Raw genomic sequence first — 20803 nt, forward strand, 5'->3', positions numbered from 1 at the left:
AATCCTTCTCTAGGAAATCCACATCTCGCGACCCAATTTTAGTCACACTTCCATCCGGATGCTCCCCAACAAACACATAGCCCTTAGAATGCTCACTATAGCGAATGAAGATACACTTATTTCCTCTAGGGCCCAACTTCCCAAACTTATGAGAAGCGTTGTGTATGTAAGCTGCCGAACCCCAAGGCCGCAAATTGCCCAAATTAGGCTTTTTGCCAGTCCACATCTCATATGGGGTGGAAGGAACTGATTTGGAGGGCACACGGTTAAGGACGTAGGCAGCAGTCAACAAAGCATCTCCCCAATAAGAAATTGGAAGATTAGCTTGCGCCATCATTGATCTAACCATGTCAAGCAATGTGCGATTCCTTCTCTCCGCTACACCATTTTGTTGCGGAGTCCTAGGAATTGTCAATTGCCTGATAACTCCTTTTTCCTCACAGAGCACTTTAAATTGCTCAGATAGATACTCACGTCCTCGGTCAGTCCTTAGAGCTTTAATGCTCTTGTCTAATTGATTCTCAACCTCATTAACGTACCGTCTAAAGCAATCCAATGCTTCTAACTTGTGAGAAATCAGATAGACATGACCAAAACGTGTGCAATCATCTATAAATGTGATTAAATAAGGGGCTCCATGCCTTGCCCTCACATTCATTGGTCCACATATATCAGAATGAATAAGTTGCAATGGGATAGATACCCTTATGGCTTTCCCAAATGGTTTTCTTGTTGCCTTTCCAGCAAGACAGTGCTCACAAGTAGGCAAAGTGACTCTAGCGAGTGGGCCTAAAAGACCTTCTCTAGCCAATCTAGTCATCCTGTCTTGCCCTATGTGGCCTAATCTAGCATGCCATCTCATAGAATCATTATCACAAAAAGATGCAATATTAGAAATAGAGCCATTGGCATTTTTATTAATACTAGAATCATCCACATCTAAAACTAAAAAACCATCTGAAAGATAACCAAAACCATAAAAAATTGTTCCCAAATAAATGCTAACACCATTATTCTCAAAACAAAAGCTAAAACCAAGGCTCATCATGCTAATAACTGAAACTAAGTTTCGCCAAATATCCGGAGCATAAAGAACATCATGAAGATACAAGGTGCGCCCTCGTCGCATTTCCAGCTTGAATGTGCCAATGCCAAGCACCTCCACACTGGACTCGTTCCCCATGTAAACTTTTCTGCTCCCAGCAGGTACTCGACGATACTCAACGAACCCTACTCTGTCCCTCGTGATGTGGTCTGTTGCTCCGGAGTCTACAATCCAAAAATGAGGAGAATGAGCAATTAATGCTTGACTAGACACAAAGCATTGAATGCGAGAAATTAAGTAAGGGAGTACCTTCTTCTGCTCAGGGCAATCCCGAGCGAAGTGTCCTTCTTTGTTACAGTTAAAGCATGTCAATTTAGCCTTTGCCTTCTTACCACCTCTCTTGCCCCTACACTTGAAATTTCTAGCGCCATTGGGCTTAAGCGCAGCCGCTGCTTGCTTCTTAGGGGCACCTTTTGCTTTTCCACGTTTGAACTGAGAAGTCCTACGTGAGCTTGACTCAACCACCATAGCAGAACCATCAGACTTAGCCGCCTCAAGGCGCTCAGCCTCTAGCTCCAAATGACGCGATATGTCTTCGAATGTTTTCACACTCTCATTATGCATCATGTTCTGCTTCATCTGCTCCCAAGAATTTGGCAGAGAGCGTATCACAGCCTGTACTTGCTGCTCTTGAGTCAAATTATGCCCAGCAGGTGCAAGCTCACGTATCATGGCTGACATGACTCTCAAATGCTGCTTCATCGAGTGATGCGCCCTTTTCTGATATGAGTCAAACTTCATAGTCAGTCCACGTAGCTTTGCCAAAGAGGTAATACCAAACTTTTGCTTGAGAGCTTCCCACATCTCAAATGCAGTCGGACAATGCTCAAACTCACTAATCAAGTCGTTGTTGCTCAACATAGTAAAGCACGCACACCGATCTTTGTTACGCCAAGTCTGAAAGGCTTCAAGATCACGACGATGTTGAGCTGTATTGCCCTGCTCTGGCTCAACCATCACTTGTTCAAGTGTGGTCAACACTTCTTGCTCATTGAGGAGGTATTGGATCTTACGGCGCCATATATCATAATTGTCGCCATCCAATTTCTCTCCCTTAGTTAAGTCTGCCACCACTGTCTTAGCAGCCATTTCTACATACAGAGTAAATAAATGCGCAGGGGATATTAATGATAGCAACACAAAACAAAATATTTTGCAGCAAAAAGAATCTAAATTAAATAATGATAATTTTACACATGTCTCAAGATCGAAAATTTGCTGTGCTCGTAATCATCTCTTGCGCCTCTAGTGATAATTATCAAAATTTAATTTCATCCCATGCGCAAAAAACAATCAAACAATCTCCCACTACTTATGGCATATACAAAGCATGATAAATTCCATACAATAGCATCTCAATATAAATTTACAAACAACTCATGCTATATTTATTTAATGATGGAATTCAAATAAATAAATAAATAAATAATCATGCTTCTTTAATTGCAACATATTAAAAAACCAAAAAAAAATATGTTGTGTTCAATTTTCAGGTTATGCCATAATTAAAGTGTACATCATTTTTGAAATTTTCTGGAATGTTTTGAAATTTTCTGGAATTTTAAATAACTAATAAACACACATAAAATTAGAAATAAAAAATCCACAAACTGATAAATAGAAACAATATTCAGATTATGCCATAATTAAAATGTACATCATTCTGAAATATTCTGAAATTTTTCTGAAATATTCTGGAATTTTAAATGACTAATAAATACACATAAAATTAGAAATAAAAAAAATCCAGAAACTGATAAAATGAGACAATATTACCAGTAAATAATAAAACCTTTCAGAAGTCTACAATAAATATTTCAACCCCAGAAAATTATTTATGCAATACCAGAAGCATTTTAAAGTGTAAAACATGAATTATTAACACAGAAAAAATATTTTATATTTTCTGAAAATTTTCAAAATTTTACAGAATGTAGAAAAATTAATTCTAAGTCTAACAGTACAAGCCACGCATAAAACAAATATGTAATGAATTAATTATGACCATTTAACGCGATTCAGAATTAAAAACAAAACAAACAGTGCCTAATACGCCAACAGCCAAGCCAGCCGAGCCGGCGGAGGAAAACGGCGCGGCTTAGCATGCGGCTCGGCGCGTGGCCCAGATTGCGGCTCGGCTCGCGGCTCGGCACGCAGCTCAGAGCACGGCGCGCGTGCGTGGCGCGGAGGGCGCGCGCATGGACAGCGCCGCTGACACGCGCGTGAGAGCGCGTGCAGGCACGTCGGTAGAGCAGCTGGCACGTGGGGGCGCGTGGAAACGACTCACGGCGTCAGGTGGCGCGTGCAGACCACGCGCCGCCTTCCAGGGTGTTTTCTGGTCCGATTTTTGTACTGCCGGACTCCTTTTTTCAAAATAAAACAATTTATGGTATGAAAAAGGACATTAATGATTCATGTGTATAATGTATACATATACATATAAAAGTATACACATGATTAAAGGAAACACGAAAATATCCATTAACATGCTCTGATACCAATGTAAACTTAAAAACACAAAACATGCAGCGGATAAAATAATCAGATCATACCTTTCAATGATAGAACCTCGTGGATAAATCACGTGCTTCCAGAAAACTGATAAACCAACCCAGCAGTGGAGTGATATCACAGATTGAATATCACCCACACAAATCACAGTGCAAAAGACTTGATCGTTGTTTTGTGGGAGAGAGTCAGTATATGGGTAGAAACAGATCATACGTTGTTTCTCTCTTAATTACCCATAACCATATATCAGATATATAATATATTATTATATCTATCCATATCAGTTAAAACTGATAATATCTAATATATTATTATATCTATCCATATCAGTTAAAACTGATAATATCTGTATCTTGAGTGGTTATCCTAAATAGGTTTGAATTCAATTTCAAAACCTATTTGGATAAGGTTCAAATTCAAATTTAAATGGTCATGCCACATGGGCGCCCATTACTAACAGTTACTTCCTTCGCTCATTGTGTATTGTTATATATTATCTACACAAGCAAATCGTGAAATAATCGTATGAGAGAAAATTAAATCAAGTTAGTCAGTGCGAGAAAAGTACACAAAATAAAAGAAAAATAATAAAGACAAACTGTTCAATTACACATTGTTTATAAATATAAAAATACAAAATAAAAAATAAAAAATAAAAAAATTAAATGAGGCAAACAAATAAACATTGTTGTTGATTAGATTAACTAGCATCTACTTTATTAACATTTGACACATCAAACTCTATTACTATATCAATAATCTCAAGAATTTGCTTCACCTTTGCCCATATGCAACCAGCAGTCCTCCACAGCTTATTTTTAGCTTTCAATGTCCCAAAGGCTCCATTCCTCTCTCCCTCACCAAAACACCATTCTCCCCATCACCATGAACACTCAAATTTTTATTACCATAAATCTACACACCACTGGGAAGGGAAAAAAAAATCTAACAAAACCTCATACCAACTTCTAATCAATTTATGACTATCAGATGAATATGTATCTGTTTTAATAAAAGCTTTATTGTCAATACAACTACAAAAGTTGAAGTTGTAAGTACCAATTTTCTTCTGTTGGACAAACTGTGTCAACAATCACATATTCTTTCATTTAAAAAAAATTTAAAAAAAAAATCTATCTATTGTCACAACAATATCAGAAAAAAGATTTGCTCTATGAATAATAAAAAAAAATGTAGGGTAGTTCCCTGAAATAAGACATGAGGAAAAACATGTAATACATTGAGGTTGCCCACCAATACAATCTAGGCCGGGTGAAATTGTGTTCCCACACAGTTTACACTGAGAACCCATTCGGATCGGCCTCAGAAAAGTACACCAGCATCTTCAAATTAACAAGGAAAAAAAACAAATCAACAACAATAAATTCACTCCATTCCAATCAACAAACAATGACTTGCCACGATTGAAAGCACGTCTAATCCTCAACCAATTCTTTCAACAATCAATATTATTACTCGAATTTGATAATTTTTTTAAAAAGAGAGTACGGATTGGAGTACGGATTGATTTAATCACAGTTTTACTCAAATTTAAATGAAAAGAAGAAAAAAAAATTTAAAAAGGATTGAAGATCGGGATTATATTTCTCATTCTCATATACAAACATATATATATATACGTATGTATGAATCGAAAGATTGTCGCACCAGGATTGCTAGGTGATTTCACACAGGTTTTTTTTTTCTCCTCTTGTTGCGGTTGGCCTCTTGGCAACCATTGTTCTGCTTTTAAAACTCATCAAATATATAACTCATATACATTAGGTTTCATATTAGGTACATCATATTACATTTTAAACACATGAACAACACATATATACAACCGAAAAATTGAATGAACACATAAAAATCCAAACAGACCAAAACAAGTTTAAAACAGGGAACTAAAATCAACTTACATGAGTTTACAATCAAAGAAAACATACCATACGTCTCTACATCATGAAGGTGCTGGCTAGTAATGGTGGTGGCAGCAGCAACTGTGTGGTTTCCAGCAAAAGGAGTACACGGCTGTAAGAGAATAGGAGGCTGAGAAAGAGAGAATGGGAGAAAAGAAACGTGAGGGACAAGGGTTATAAAAATTGATCTCAAGGGTTCCGTTTGGGTGGGAGCTTTTGGGTTCCCAAATAGGCATTGGTTGAGTTTTTAGGAAGTTTTAAATTTTTTTTTTTTGAAACAAAATATATGATTATTGTAATGGAGGTGGATTGACTTCAGCCCACAATATGGACCGGACTGTGTTGTTTGGGCCTTCTTTCAATACAAAACCCTTTATTTTGTCATGCATTTTGTGTATTTTATTCAGAAAAAAAAATTAGATTGATCTGATAATGAATCCAAAAATTAATGAAAAAAAATTCAGCTTGTTTGGTTCTGGTTTTCGGAAAACATTTTTCATAAAATTCTACTTTTTAATTTTTCGTATTTTAATGTTTGCAATGACATTTTTTAATATTTTAAGCATTTTTTTAAAAAAAATTCTAGACACACCTAACATAAATATACTTAAAAAGTATAATATTTGTGAAAAAAAATCTTTACAAAATACACTAAATACCAAAAAAAAATAAAAATGAAAAGTCAGTACATTTCTCGTATTTTTGCATACTTATTAATTTTTAAAATATTTTTTCACAAATGTTTTACTAGTTAGATACATCTAAGTAAGGTGCATCTAAAAAAGTAAAAAAAATTACTTAAAATTTCAAAAATATTCACTAAAAACAAAAAAACACAAAAAGCAGAGAACTCAATTTTCGAAAAGGTGAATTCAAAAAATTGAAACCGAACACACTGATTAGATTCTTTTCACTTTGGTCCAAATTGTAACAAATGTTATAGTTCTGTGACGGAAAATGCCCCATGGGTCAAGTTCACCTAAATTTGTACCAAATCCTCTGCTGTAGACCACCTCAACATGCAACCCTCCATTATAGAACCCTTCCATTTACTGCCTACCATGAACCATCTATTTTGAAGTGTGAAAACAAAGGTCTCCAAGTGATCAAGGTAGGAAAGTTAATTTTAAAAATTCCAAAGCTTCCCTCAGAAGTTAGCAATTGGACCAAAGTAAGAAAAGACAAATAATGTAGTCATTAGGGTGGGTACAGTGAGAAACAATATATATCTACGAATAAAAATACAATTTATTATTTTTAAAACGGAGTAACGGCAAAAAGCTTGTGACCGTCTATGAGATAATAGGCAAGGGCTAATACCAGTACGTGCTAGAGTCATAAATGTGTCAAACTGATTCGTAGGTGACGTCATCATTCGACATGAAGATAACATGACACTAGTAGCGGTAACAATGCTATTATAGTGGTCTAAGTCAATGATGAAAGTTGTGTTTCAGTGGACCAAAGGACGTGATTAATCAAAGCTTTTATGATTTTTGGGTGGGAAGTCTAAATTCTCCGTAATTTGGCTCAATGTTGTGCCAATTACTGAGATCAACCCAAATCTTCATAATTTTTTTGTGACAAATACATAAATAGTACCTGGAAATGATAGGAGATGCCTCTTTTGGTTGGATATTCGGATTGGAAATCAAAGGCTTACAGATGTGTTCCCTAGATTGTTCTTCGTGTCTTAAGATAAAATGGAGTCTCTTACAAGTTTACTAGCCTGAACCCAAAAAAATAGGAATTAACAAGGCTTATTACTATTTTGAATGATGCAACACATCTTAGAGAAGGTGTTGAAGATAAATTAAGATGAAGAGCAGAACCCTCAGGGGAATTCAATGTTGACTCAATTTGTAAATGATGTGAATATTCTCAACGCCCAATAATGCTACCTCCTAAGCTGCTCTGGAACAACATTAGTCATCCAGAAGTTCAATTTCTAAGCTGGTTTGCTTGGAAATGGAGAGTAAAAACTAAGGTATTACTTCAAAAAATTGGGGTTGTAAATACTAATGCTAATACTACTTGTGTCTTATGTAATGGTTAGGCTGATGATGTGAATCACTTATTCTTGAGTTGTAAACCTGTACGATGTTTGTGGTCTGCAATGTTAAAGTGGTGGTGAGTTCAATGGGCAATGCCAAACTTAGTGGAGGGAGTTCTACAATGGCAGGTAGGGTATAGATGGAAGAAATTTAATAAGAAAATTTAGAGAGCCATTATACTCACAATACTTTGGTCCATATGGAAGCAAAGGAATGACTATATGTGTAATACATCTCATTTTTATATGGAGGAGTTATGTCAACTTGTCAAAACAAGGATTGTTTTTCGGGGTAAAAAGCAACTCACAAGAGATGTACTGTTCCATAATCGACTTCATTTCAAATTTAAATCAGGTAAGATTGTGTTTAGGAGGAAGGGGTGCTGTCTGATTTTCTACTTGATGCTACTGTTGTTGAAGCTTTTATACGGGGTCATTTTGGATACAATGATCTCATTTGCAAATGGCGTGTAGATTTAGTTATTGTTTGATGTCAATCCATTGTATTGAATGCTGTTTGATGTCAACCTAGACCACACCAATTGCGAATGGCCAACCAATTGAGAATGGAAAAAATTTAAAGCAGCCCCTGATCCACCGTGTGACTCTCATGGATAGCTTCTCCATGACAAATAAGACTTGTCACAACTGACGGAACATAATTCGGACCCGTAGGTAGAGAGTTAAAGCCGAATACGCCTTAAACTTACTCGAAAAAGAGGCTTTCGGGGAAGAAAATTCAAAACAGCCTCCGAACAACCATGTGACTCTCACGGATAGCTTCCCCATGAAATAGGACTTGTGACAACTGACGGAATGTAATTCGGACCCGTAGATAGAGAGTTAGAGCCGAATACGTCCTAAACTTAGTCGAAAAAGGGCGTTTCGGGGGGAAAAATTCAAAACAGCCACCGAACCACCGTCTGGCTCACACGAACAGTTTCCCAATGACAAATTGGACTTGTGACAACTGGCAGAATGTAATCCGGACCCGTAGGTTAGGTGTTAGAGCAGAATACGTCCTAAACTTAGTCGAAAATGGGTGTTTCGGGGGGCGAAAATTCAAAACAGCACCCTAACCATCATGTGGCTCACACAAACAGTTTCCTAATGACAAATAGGACTTGTGACAACTGATGGAATGTAATCCTGAGCTGTAGGTTGGGAGTTAGAGTGGAATACGCATTAAACTTACTCGAAAAATGGCGTTTCGGGGGCAAAAATTCAAAACAGCCCCCGCATGACCGTGTGACTCTCAAGGATAGCTTCCCATGACAAATAGGACTTGTGACAACTGACGGAATGTAATTCGGACCCGTAGGTTGGGTGTTAGAGCTGAATACACCCTAAACATAGTAGAAAAAGGGCGTTTCGGGGGCGAAAATTGAAAACAGCCCCCGAACCACCATGTGGCTCACACGGATAGTTTCCCCATGACAAATAAGACTTGCAACAACTGACGGAATGTAATCCGGACCCGTAGGTTGGGAGTTAGAGTCAAATACACCCTAAACTTAGTCGAAAAGGGCGGTTTGGGGGCAAAAATTCAAAACAGCCCCCAAACCACAGGGTGAATCTCACGAACAGCTTCCTTATGACAAATAAGACATGTGACAATTGACGGAACATAATTCAGACCCGTAGATAGAGAGTTAGAGCCGAATACGCCTTAAACTTACTTGAAAAAGAGCTTTCCGAGGGCAAAAATTCATAACAGCCCCCGAACAACTGTGTGACTCTCACGGACACCTTTCCCATAAAAAAGAGGGCTTGTGACAACTGACGGAATGTAATCCGGACCCGTAGGTTGGGAGTTAGAGCCGAATACGCCCTAAACTTAGTTGAAAAATGACATTTCAGGGGCGAAAATTCAAAACAGCCCCCGAACCACAGGGTGAATCTCACGAATAGCTTCCTTATGACAAATAAGACATGTGACAACTGACGGAACATAATTCGGACCCGTAGGTAGAGAGTTAGAGCTGAATACGCCTTAAACTTACTCGAAAAAGAGCTTTCCGAGGGCTAAAATTCATAACAGCCCCCGAACAACCGTGTGACTCTCATGGACAGCTTCCCCATGAAAAAGAGGGTTTGTGACAACTGACGGAATGTAATATTTGGTTTGAGACTTTTAAATCCTCTGCTTTCTCAGCCTCGAGACAAAGAAGTATGTCATTCAGACTCTAATGTTATGCCTTTTTAGTTTTCTCGTTTCATTTAGAGTAGGAAATTTAAAGAAAAATAAAAAAATAAATAAAATCAAGATTATGGTTTATAGTACTGAAACAAAAAGTCCACCGGCCAAATTTTAAACCAAAGTTCCTAAGTAATCTTTCCAGATTAGAACACTTAGGTTTCTCATTTTTCGATATTTGCCTGCTATTACAGAAGTAATAGCTACAGGAGTTGGAAAAGTGGAGGCTCCAGCACAATGTCATTTGACAGGAACAATGATTTGATGCAGTTAACTTCATGTGACAAGCTCTCGACCTCGAACAGCATTGTGCCTTCGCCTCAACATTCAACTAGCAGAATGATTTCTTCACTGCAACATCCAATGTGCAATCTTGATCTTTGGTTTCGCTCCAAAGGGAGTTCATCCAATCAAGATGCCGCTATAGACGTCAGTGATTTTTCAGGACCGCCTAGTTTTCAATCAACTGAAATGTCCTGTGAAAATTTGGACTATTCCCTCACATCAGATGTTTCCAGGACTTCTGGCTCTTCCCAAACTTCGGTAAGTTCAATACAACAGAAATTCTGTGTACAAGATATAATTATTAATCAATGGGATCATAATTATGGATCATCTATCATGATTATCTGAATATATCTTAATCAACAAATAGAGCACCCTAATTTAATGATCGTGATAAGTAGCCTCATATTATATTTAATTTGTTATGGGTGTGACTTAAATTTGACCCAAGGATGTCTTGTAGTTGGTACGCACATTCAAATGCTACTCCTGCCACAGTTTCCAAAACCAAATATAAGACATTCTTCATAATTCTAATGTGTATTTCTTTAAATTAGTTTCAAGGAAAGAAAAATAGGTAGCACAATGGACTGATAAACTCATTGCATATGTATTTAAAACAAAATAGACTGAGGTATGTCCAAGCATACAACAGTTCTGCAGTATTTTCTAGCTTTTAGTGCCTATAAAAGAACTTTGCTGTTACAGGGTGTCATTTCAGTGGCACCGAGCAAGCATCCATTCAATTCACGAGCAAGAAACATTAACTTAAAGCACCGAGGAAGGTACTTTGTTCTCTTCATTTGATTGAAGGGATAAAACCCACAAATTTTCGACCCCAGTGGTCAATATGTTTCGAAGTTTGTAAAATACTAACACATGTTAATTATGAAATTGCCTATGCTCTATGATTTATTAGCTTTGTTTTCTTTTGCTGGTTGTCAATGAGAAGGCTGAAATTAAACACATTGTTGTGCACAAAAAAGATAAGGTCATGACCTGTAGTCTTGCATAGTTTTGTTATAGCAGATTGACTTGCATGCCTCCATTTGAATGACTATATTGCAGAATGAACTAGAGGCTAAAATGAGGAGATTAAGAGATCAATTTAAGCAAATGATGGAGATGTACAATTCAGTTTGCAAAGAAGCAATCTCTTCCAAAGAGAAGGTAAAAATCTTGACTTGAACTAGATTGACGTTTCCTATCTTCTACATGGAAGTAATCTCACAATAAGTCTTTCCAAATGTGACTACAAATCACTTGTGTTTCCCAGGCAAAGGAGATTGATGAATGGAAGCCAGAGGAGGAACGCAAGGTTATGGAAGCAAAGCAAGCCCAAGAGGCTGCGATGGCTTTGGCCGAGATGGAAAAACATAAAACCAAGGTTGCAATTGAAGCAGCACTGATGGCACAACGACTAGCAAAATATGAGATCCAGATGCGAAAGAATGCAGAGATGAAGGCCATACAAGAGGTAGGAGAGAGGAAGAAGGCTATGGACGCGTTGACTTGCTCTGAAATTCGGTATAGAAAGTACCCCATTAAAGAGATTGAAGTTGCAACAGACTACTTCTCCAATTCATTGAAGATTGGTGAAGGAGGATATGGACCTGTTTATAAAGCCTTTCTTGACCACGCACCCGTTGCCATTAAGGTTCTAAGGTCGGAAATGTCACAAGGGAATAAACAATTTCAACGAGAGGTATTATGTATTCCTTGTTTCTGTTGCCAATTTGTAGATGTATACTCGGATCATGTAGAAAACTATCCTGAACAAACACCATATATGAAGGTTGCAGCTTTAAATAAGCCAATTATGTCTGTCTGTGTCCAAACACCAACTTAAGCATCTAACTTTCTATTATTGTTCTCACCATGCAGGTTGAGATACTAAGCTACATAAGACATCCAAACATGGTTCTTCTTCTAGGTGCCTGCCCTGAGTATGGATGCCTTGTTTATGAATACATGGAAAATGGCAGCTTAGAAGATAGGCTCTTCCGGAAAAACAACTCTCCTCCATTTCCATGGAAAACACGCTTCAGAATATCTGTTGAGGTCACCACTGCTCTTCTTTTTCTTCACCGAACAAAGCCAGAGCCTCTACTGCATCGAGACCTCAAACCTGCAAACATTCTTTTAAACCGAAACTATGTGAGCAAGATCAGCGACGTTGGTTTAGCCAGGTTGGTCCCACCATCTGTCGCTAATGGTGTCACTCAATATCAAATGACCGCAGCGGCTGGGACATTTTGTTACATCAATCCCGAGTACCAACAAACGGGGTTGTTGGGTGTGAAATCTGATGTATATTCATTGGGTGTTATGTTGTTACAAATTATTACAGCAAGGCCTCTGATTGGTCTGTCCTACCATGTTGGCAAGGCAATTGAGAGACGAACATTTTCGGAGATCCTTGATCCGATGGTGCCAGATTGGCCTTTTGAAGAGGCGTTGTCATTTGCTAAATTGGCTTTACAATGTTGTGAGCTGAAGAGGAGAGACAGACCAGACCTTGGTTCAATCATATTACCTGAACTTCAGCGACTTAGCAATATTAGTAGAAGCTATTTATGTATTTAATTTTTTTTTTTTTACGTCTCTCTTTTCATTTCCCTTCACAAATCCAAGATTCAAACACGATTCCTGATCTTGATGGCTGGTTCTTAAAGAATTTGGATCTTTCATACAATATGCTAGGTTTGATTTATGCATAAATGTTGAACGCAAATATTTTTTTCTTCTTTGGATACCCAAAGCCATAATAATTGGATTCTTTCATCCAATCTGAAATCACCATTCCCCTCTTTATACAAATATAACTGCATCATCTATTGGGACATGAAACTCTTAACTAAATTTTGTTGATATGATCCAATCAGAATCTATGGAGGATGAAATCTCCAACTACCCACAAGGCCTTGTTTTGGTCCCCCGTGGAGGTGGTGATAGTAGTAGTGTTGTATGCCCTCATATCAGAGGTAGCCGATTGAGGGCTGCATCTGCTACTGGTGATGAGGAAGTTGATGTGGATCTCCTTCTTCCTGGTACAGCAAGGTATGATCATTAAACCAGAATTCTTTTTAACTTTTGCAAAAGCATCCAAAGAAAGCATGCATGATTGATTCTTGAATGGGAAATCCTGTTTACATTTAGTGTGTAGGTGAATTCAAATGGAAAACTGAAATAATTTTAGTCGCTAATTACCTTTACCGACAATTCTTTGACGATGACTATTGCGACCAAATAATTTAGTTGCTAAAACCCTTCGGCGACTAAAAATTAACTTTTGGTGACTAAAAATTTAGTCGCCAAAAGTGAAAATTCTTGTAGTGTATTGTGGTTATGATTCATTAATAAAAGTTATGACATTTTGTTAATCTTATTATGATTGTGGAGAAAAAAGTTGTGGTTATGATTCATTTTAGTAAAAGTTATGATTTTACTACCAAAAGTTATGATTTGTCATGGTGAATCATAATAAAAAATGTTACGATTCAAATGTTATGATAATTGATTAGAAATAACTATATTTGTTATGAGTTGTCATTATATTGTTATGATTTATGGTGTCTTTGTTATGACACTTTGGTAAATATTATGATATTGTTATGATTCATTGTAATATTGTTATGATATTTGAAAAAAAGTTATGATTCTTTTTGTAACCTGTTACATGACCGGTTTAGCAGGTCATTTTTTATGATGTGGCACGATATGGACCATACAATAAGTGCATATCATATGCCCTTTTATAAGGTGCATATTATATTATTCAATAGATCATATTGCCCAAGCATCTTCCCACCGTAATGATTGTTAATGAATCAGTAGTACATAAGTCTGGATTTCTTAGCCATTGATTGATCAAAAAAAAAAAAAAAACGAAAAAAAGAAGAAGGAAGAACTACATACAGGTGGGAGAAAGAGAAAAAAATTACCAATACATGAGGGGTGCACCCCCCACAGTCTTTCATTTGCACCCTATCCCTCATGTGTTAGTAATTTTTTCCCTTTTTCCGACCTGTACGTAGTTTTCCCAAAAAAAAAAACCCCCACAAAAAAAGAAAAAAAGAAAAAAAAGAAAGAAGTATATTCCACTATTCTCATTTCCTTAAATTTCAAAACCACACATCATTCACTGATGTTGAACTTGCACTGCAATAGAAAAACACAAAAAACCATACTTGTGAGTGAACAATGGATACAAAATCAAGTAGCTGGCGAGGGGCAAGTAAAAAGCTTTGCCTAGCCATTTTTAGTTTCTTCTTCGTATTTCAAAACTATCCAAATACCTCTGTAATGTTTGTTCAGGCCACAAGTAATGTAAGCTATCATATTTTAGTATTTTAAGTTCCAGTTCCAGCCTTATTTCCCATAACTGGTTAAAGAATATGCATGTCTTTAGGTGCACATTGTGTATATGGGAGAGAGGCAGTATGAGGATCCAGCAAGTGTCAGGAAATTGCACCACAAAATGCTTTCAACTCTGCTTGGAAGGTGTATATATATAGATATGGTTTCAGATAACCCACTTGATTACAAATGTTGATACAATTTGTCATCCTTATTCCTTACTGACAATAGTAGTGTGATTGAAACTAAAGCTGTCAATTTGTATTGAAGCAAAGAAGCTGCCAGGAGTTCAATTCTTTACAGCTACAAGCATGGATTTTCGGGGTTTGCAGCGAGGCTAACAAAATCCCAATCAGAAAAGATTGCAGGTACTTTTCAGCTAAGAAAATCTACCTTGCAAGATTTTTTTAATTACTAAGCACAGGGAACTCATATTTTTCAGTTACCTTTATGCTTTGTTTGGATCATGGATTGGGATATGGATTTGGAAAGGGAAAGGGAAGTGGAAAAAAAATTTAGCTTATATTTGATTCACATTTGCTTCACCTTTTCCCTTTTGCTATCCAAATCTCCACCTATCCAAACACTGCCTTAACAGTTTGGGGCTATGAATTTCAGAGTTCCCAGGTGTTGTCCAAGTGTTTCCAAATTGCATCCAAAAGTTCCATACAACTCGAAGCTGGGATTTTCTTGGACTCAATCATTATTCTCGAAAAAAAAATTTAACAACAGAGAGCAATATGGGGGATGGAACAATCATTGGCGTCATAGATTCAGGTGATGATATATGACCTCATAACATTATAATCTGAAGCTTCACCCAAAGTTATTTTTATTTATTTTTTTTAAAAAAAAGGGTTCTAAACTTGGATAGATGATTCTGCAACTCTGTAGGAATCTGGCCAGAGTCTGAAAGTTTCAATGATGAAGGCATGGGTCCAATTCCACCACATTGGAAAGGAACTTGCCAGCACGGAGAGCACTTCAACCACAGCAATTGCAATAAAAAAATTGATCGGAGCTCGCTGGTTCATTGAGGGACTCAGGGACCAAATGAAGATCCCAATAAACACAACTAATAACATTGAATTTCTCTCACCACGGGATAAAATTGGTCATGGCACTCATACTGCCTCCACAACTGCTGGTGTTTTTGTGGAGAAAGCAAACTATAAAGGACTAGCTTGGGGTGTAGCTAGAGGAGGTGCACCGCGTGCTCGCTTAGCAATTTACAAAGCTTGTTGGGCAATTGGTACAGGACGATGCACGGATGCTGATATATTAAAAGCATTTGACAAAGCCATAGAAGATGGAGTGGACATCCTATCTGTGTCAATTGGCATTGAGATTCCATTGTTTTCTTACGTTGATCGGCGTGATTCAATTGCTATTGGTTCTTTCCATGCGACCACAAAGGGCATTACTGTAGTATCCTCAGGAGGAAATGATGGACCCTTCTCACAAACAATTGTCAACACTGCTCCCTGGCTCATCACTGTGGCAGCAACCACCATTGACAGGGACTTCCCAACAGCCATTACATTTGGAAACAACCACACTCTTATGGTATTAGTACTAGTACCACTACTAGAGATATTCTCAGAATCATGTGTAATTGCAGAAGGGCTGTTTCATCTTCATGAGCTTTCTTGCAAATGGTTTTGTTTTTTAATTTGCAGGGTCAATCTCATAGTACTGGTAAACACAAACACAGATTCACTGGCCTTGTTTACTCTGAACGCATAGCATCAGACTCGACAGATGATTCGGCGTTTGACCTTCCCCTTTTCTTCTTTTTCTTCTTCTTCTTCTTCTTCTTCTTCTTCTTGTACCTATGCTGTGTATATATAATACTGTTTTATTTTCCTGTTGATGTTTGTCCAGCAAGGGTTGTCATCTTGGGAGTCTCAACACAACATTAGCAGCTGGAAAATTTGTGCTGTGTTTCTCACTACCAAACCAACAGAATATGGTTTCTGCATCGAGGGCTGTGAAAAATGCAGGAGGGATCGGACTGATATATGCACAGTTTGATGATAACCTGCTTGACTCGTGTGATGTAATCCCTTGTATTAGAGTAGATTATGAAGCAGGGACACAGATTCTAACCTACATCAGAAAAGCACGGTAAGGAAGGAGGACATAGCTGATAGAGAGGTTTAATTAAGACATGAACAAAAAAGTGCATATCATTATCATATGCTTATAAAACAGATTGAGAAATTAACCACAAGTCCACTTGTATCTCCATGAAGGAATCCTACTGTGAAGCTTAGTTTCCCGAGGACTGTGATAGGGGAAACTATGTCTCCTCGTGTTGCATATTTCTCTTCCAGAGGACCCAGTTCCATGAGCCCAGCTGTACTAAAGGTATGCCTAATATGCTAAATTATTTGTTATTTGATTTTTGTTGGCAACTTCAGTTCACTGGGAAGTTTACTGGTTGCCAAACTTGCCATATGATATATGGGTAACCTCAAAGTATAATTCACATTCATTGCTAAAAAGTGGACTCTCGTCATATAAAGAACGAATCTAACTAATCATATAGATATTTGTTTTTGGTGGGGTAATAAGATATTAAGCTTAAGTATTTTTCTCCCCCATGAAACAGAAATGAGTATTGTTAAACTGAAATTGTTCAGGTAATATTCAAATATGTAACAAATAATTGCCAAAATGCACAAGAATGTAATACAAATAAGGGTCTCACACACACATTTATGGGTAGAAAATGAAAGAAGGCAAAATAAATATCCAGTGACTACGTTAATATTTTTTGCATTAAAGAATTCAGGCTTTGCGTGGAAATCAACTTAGATTCTATAGGAAAAATGGAAAGGCAGTGGGTGCGAACATAAACATAAGTATGAATGGTTGGTGAAATTAACAGGAATTCTGAAATAAATACTCAGCAGAAGTAACCTTAAAAAATAAATAAATAAATGAAAAAAAAAAAAAACTGAATGAGCTGTTCTCAATGCTATATGCTATGCTTATAAAGCATAATGCCCCTTCAATAGAAAATATAAATAAAAATGTAATTGTTGGAATGTGTAAACATATTTCAAAACATATAAATTTCCTTTATGAAATGTTTGGTTTATGTGGAGATGGACAAATTGAGGGAAAACTATCAACACACCCTTGAGATTTAGCCAAAACATGGATTGCCTGTCGGTAATTTGCCCAAAAATTTACAAAAAGAATTTGGAATATTACCCACTGATTGACTAGTTTAGAGTGCAAACAGAGCATGTTAATTCTCTTCAGTGCTTTTATTGATGTTGATATATAACATGCCAAGTTTGAACTCATTCCAATTTTGGTTCCATCGAAATAGCCGGACGTAGCTGCACCAGGAGTGAGCATTTTAGCTGCATACCCACCAATGGGTACAAAGCATGGAAGTGGCTATGCATTCCTATCAGGAACTTCAATGGCTTGTCCTCATGTCACTGGAATAGTAGCTCTCATCAAATCTGCACACCCAGATTGGTCTCCTGCAGCCATACGATCAGCCCTCGTCACTACTGGTGAGTCGCATTCAGTAAAATTCTTCTCTCTTTTTTTTTTTGTTTCTTCTTCTTCTTCTTGCAGTCCACACTTGACTCTAATAGACAAGCAATCACCAGCATCACAAAAGGGAACAGATGGAATGGACATAACCGAGATGGGACCAACGCTCAAGAAGGCTGATCCATTCGACATTGGTGGTGGGCATGTCAGTCCCAACAGAGCAATAAATCCAGGACTAATTTACAATATTAGCAAACAAGACTACATTCAATTTATGTGTGCCATGGGTTACAGCAACATATCCATTAGCAGATTAACCAAAACAACAACCAACTGCATGAAAAGCAACCACTTCTTAGTTAACCTCAACCTGCCTTCTATCACCATTCCCAACTTGAAGAGGACAGTAACAGTCTTGAGAATTGTGTCTAATGTGGGAGACATTAATTCAGAATATAAAGTGCAAGTAGAAGCTCCATATGGGGTTCAAATGGTAGTTGAACCTCAAATTCTACGTTTCAATTCAACCATCCGAGCTCTTCCCTTCAAAGTTACCTTTTTCTCAACTCGAAAGATGCATGGAGATTACAGATTTGGAAGCTTAGTATGGACAGATGGCAAACACTTTTTGGGGCATATCCATACGTGCAATCAAGTTTGATTCATATGCAGATGTATAAACAAACATGTAAAAAATCAGATTACCATGTAATTTCACTGCATCAACTGTTTTGGAAGAAAATTATGTTGAATAAAAATTGCCAAGGGAGGGACCATCACTATCTAATGGCTTTTTATGATTTTTCTCACACATTCTACCAGAATCCTTTTGTGGAATCCTTTTGTGGAAAACTTTGAAACGACTTATTAAGTGAAGAATTCTCCCACCATACAATACATCACCATGGATGAATTGACAACCTTTCAATCTGAAAAACTAAGGTGGTTTGGTAAAAGTTCCCATGGTCGCAACTATCAGAAAATAATCATGACCAAGCAACCAAGGTCATTAAGTATATATTAAAAGAACAAGGGTTAATTAGAGGCCTTGATTGTAAACTAGTTATAATTTAAACACACAAGCTTAAAAAACTCTCCTCAACTCAACAAGCCTTTTATCCCAATTACTTTGGGAGCTTAAATCTTCAACCATTATTTAAATTTCCATGTCAAATACTTGAATAGTAATTCCTGGAGATTGCAGTTTCTATATGATTTTGAGGACATTTTGGATGCGCATTGAGCTAAAAACTTTATACAAGTATGAAATAGTTTTTATAGCAATTGAATTATGCTTAGAGGGTGTGTGTGTGAAAAGAATAAAATTATGACATAAAAGATAAATCACTTTATATTCCATATGCTGAAATATATATATATACAAAGAAATTATAATCATATTCGCATGATTACTTGTGATAATCTCATTCTGTGTTATGCCGTTAATCTTTAATTACACTTGTGATTATGTGCTTAATATGAATTTGGATGATAAGTATGTGATTATATGCATTTTTGAATTTATATTTGTCCATTGTAGAGAAATCTGTTCAGTATTCTGTAGTAAACTGAAATGTAGAGGCAACGGGAATCAAAATTGACTGTACTATTGTGATTAAGATAATTTTTAGAGCCTACAGGAAAATTTGATTAAAAATTGACTCGGATCAAAATAATTAGATTAATTCAATTCAAGTGAGCCTAATTAATTAACACTAAACCTTGATTAGCCATCTCGATTAGTCAAGTACATATATATGTGTTCTAATTGTAATTAAGCTCATTCTTGAGCTCAAAATTCTGAAGTTATACACCCTAGAGAGAGAGAGAGAGAGAGAGAGAAGTGAGCATTAGAGAGAGAAGGAACTCAACTTGGGAGATTTACTTGGTGAATTGGAGATTTGAAGAGCTAAGCTCAAGAACTAGCTTAATTTGGAGGAATTAAAGGCTATAACTACGCGATTGAACTCTAAATTCATGAACTTAAGTAATATAAATGTGACTTCAAGAAGAATGTGTAGTTGAGTATATGAATGGAGCAAAGATTGGAATTGTGACCAAAAGGGTTTGAGGACCCTAAATGTCTAAACCATGTCTACAAGTTAGACAAGGCTTTGTATGGGTTGAAACAAGCCCCTCGGGCTTGGTATGATAGACTTACTACCTTTCTTCTTGATAATGACTTTCAAAGGGGTAGTGTGGATAAGACTTTATTTGTAAAACATACTAAGTCTCATATTCTTGTTGCTCAGATTTATGTTGATGATATTGTGTTTGGATCCACTGCTGATCATCTTGTGAAATATTTTTCGGATTGCATGACACATGAGTTTGAGATGAGTATGATGGGAGAGTTGTCTTATTTCTTGGGTCTTCAAATTAAACAGTCTCCTTCGGGTATGTTTTTCAGACTAAGTATGCCAAAAATCTTGTGTCAAAGTTTGGTCTTGAGTCTGCCAAACATGCATGCACTCCCATGAGCACCAGTCTTCACCTTTTCAAAGATTCCTCTGGCACTGGTGTTGATCCTACCTTTTATAGGAGTATGATAGGGAGTCTTCTTTACCTCACTGTCAGTCGTCCTGATATTGCTTTCAGTGTAGGTGTTTGTGCCCGTTACCAAGCCAGTCCTAAAGAGTCTCATCTTCTTGTGGTCAAACGCATCATTAAATATGTTAATGGCACATTGGGGTATGGGGTTTGGTTTTCTACCGATACTACAACTGAAATTACTGGTTTTTCTGATGCCGATTGGGCAAGGTGTGCTGATGATGGGAGGAGTACATCCGGGGGGTGTTTTTACCTTGGGAATAATTTGGTTTCCTAGCATAGTAAAAAGCAAAATGCCATCTCTC

General features: G+C 37.1%; 1 protein-coding gene and 1 pseudogene across 2 annotated transcripts; both read left to right on the forward strand.

Annotated features, from left to right (window-relative positions):
* The first annotated feature begins 9850 nt into the window (after window positions 1–9850).
* Window positions 9851–12908, forward strand: LOC114256099 (U-box domain-containing protein 34-like). Its single transcript, XM_028195679.2, has 4 exons — window positions 9851–10328; window positions 11139–11240; window positions 11347–11775; window positions 11955–12908. The coding sequence occupies exons 1-4, from the start codon at window positions 10023–10025 to the stop codon at window positions 12654–12656; spliced, it is 1539 nt and encodes a 512-aa protein (XP_028051480.2). The 5' UTR covers window positions 9851–10022; the 3' UTR covers window positions 12657–12908.
* Window positions 12909–14209: 1301 nt separating this feature from the next.
* LOC114256269 (subtilisin-like protease SBT3.4) lies at window positions 14210–18745 on the forward strand (annotated as a pseudogene). Its single transcript, XR_014366711.1, has 10 exons — window positions 14210–14399; window positions 14482–14573; window positions 14700–14797; window positions 15048–15206; window positions 15324–15995; window positions 16109–16200; window positions 16314–16556; window positions 16685–16799; window positions 17773–17965; window positions 18065–18745. The product of XR_014366711.1 is annotated as a subtilisin-like protease SBT3.4 (transcript).
* The last annotated feature ends 2058 nt before the right edge of the window (window positions 18746–20803 follow it).

Source organism: Camellia sinensis, chromosome 4 (assembly GCF_055761805.1).
Source record: "Camellia sinensis isolate YWXY chromosome 4, ASM5576180v1, whole genome shotgun sequence".
In the NCBI taxonomy this organism is placed as follows: Eukaryota; Viridiplantae; Streptophyta; class Magnoliopsida; order Ericales; family Theaceae; genus Camellia; species Camellia sinensis.

Excerpts from the sequence above, each read along its gene's own strand:
- LOC114256099 (XM_028195679.2), top strand. The coding sequence starts at position 10,023 with ATGTCATTTGACAGGAACAATGATTTGATGCAGTTAACTTCATGTGAC. Across the intron at positions 11,241-11,346 it reads CAATCTCTTCCAAAGAGAAG|GCAAAGGAGATTGATGAATG; the intron begins GTAAAAATCTTG and ends TGTGTTTCCCAG. Across the intron at positions 11,776-11,954 it reads ATAAACAATTTCAACGAGAG|GTTGAGATACTAAGCTACAT; the intron begins GTATTATGTATT and ends CTCACCATGCAG.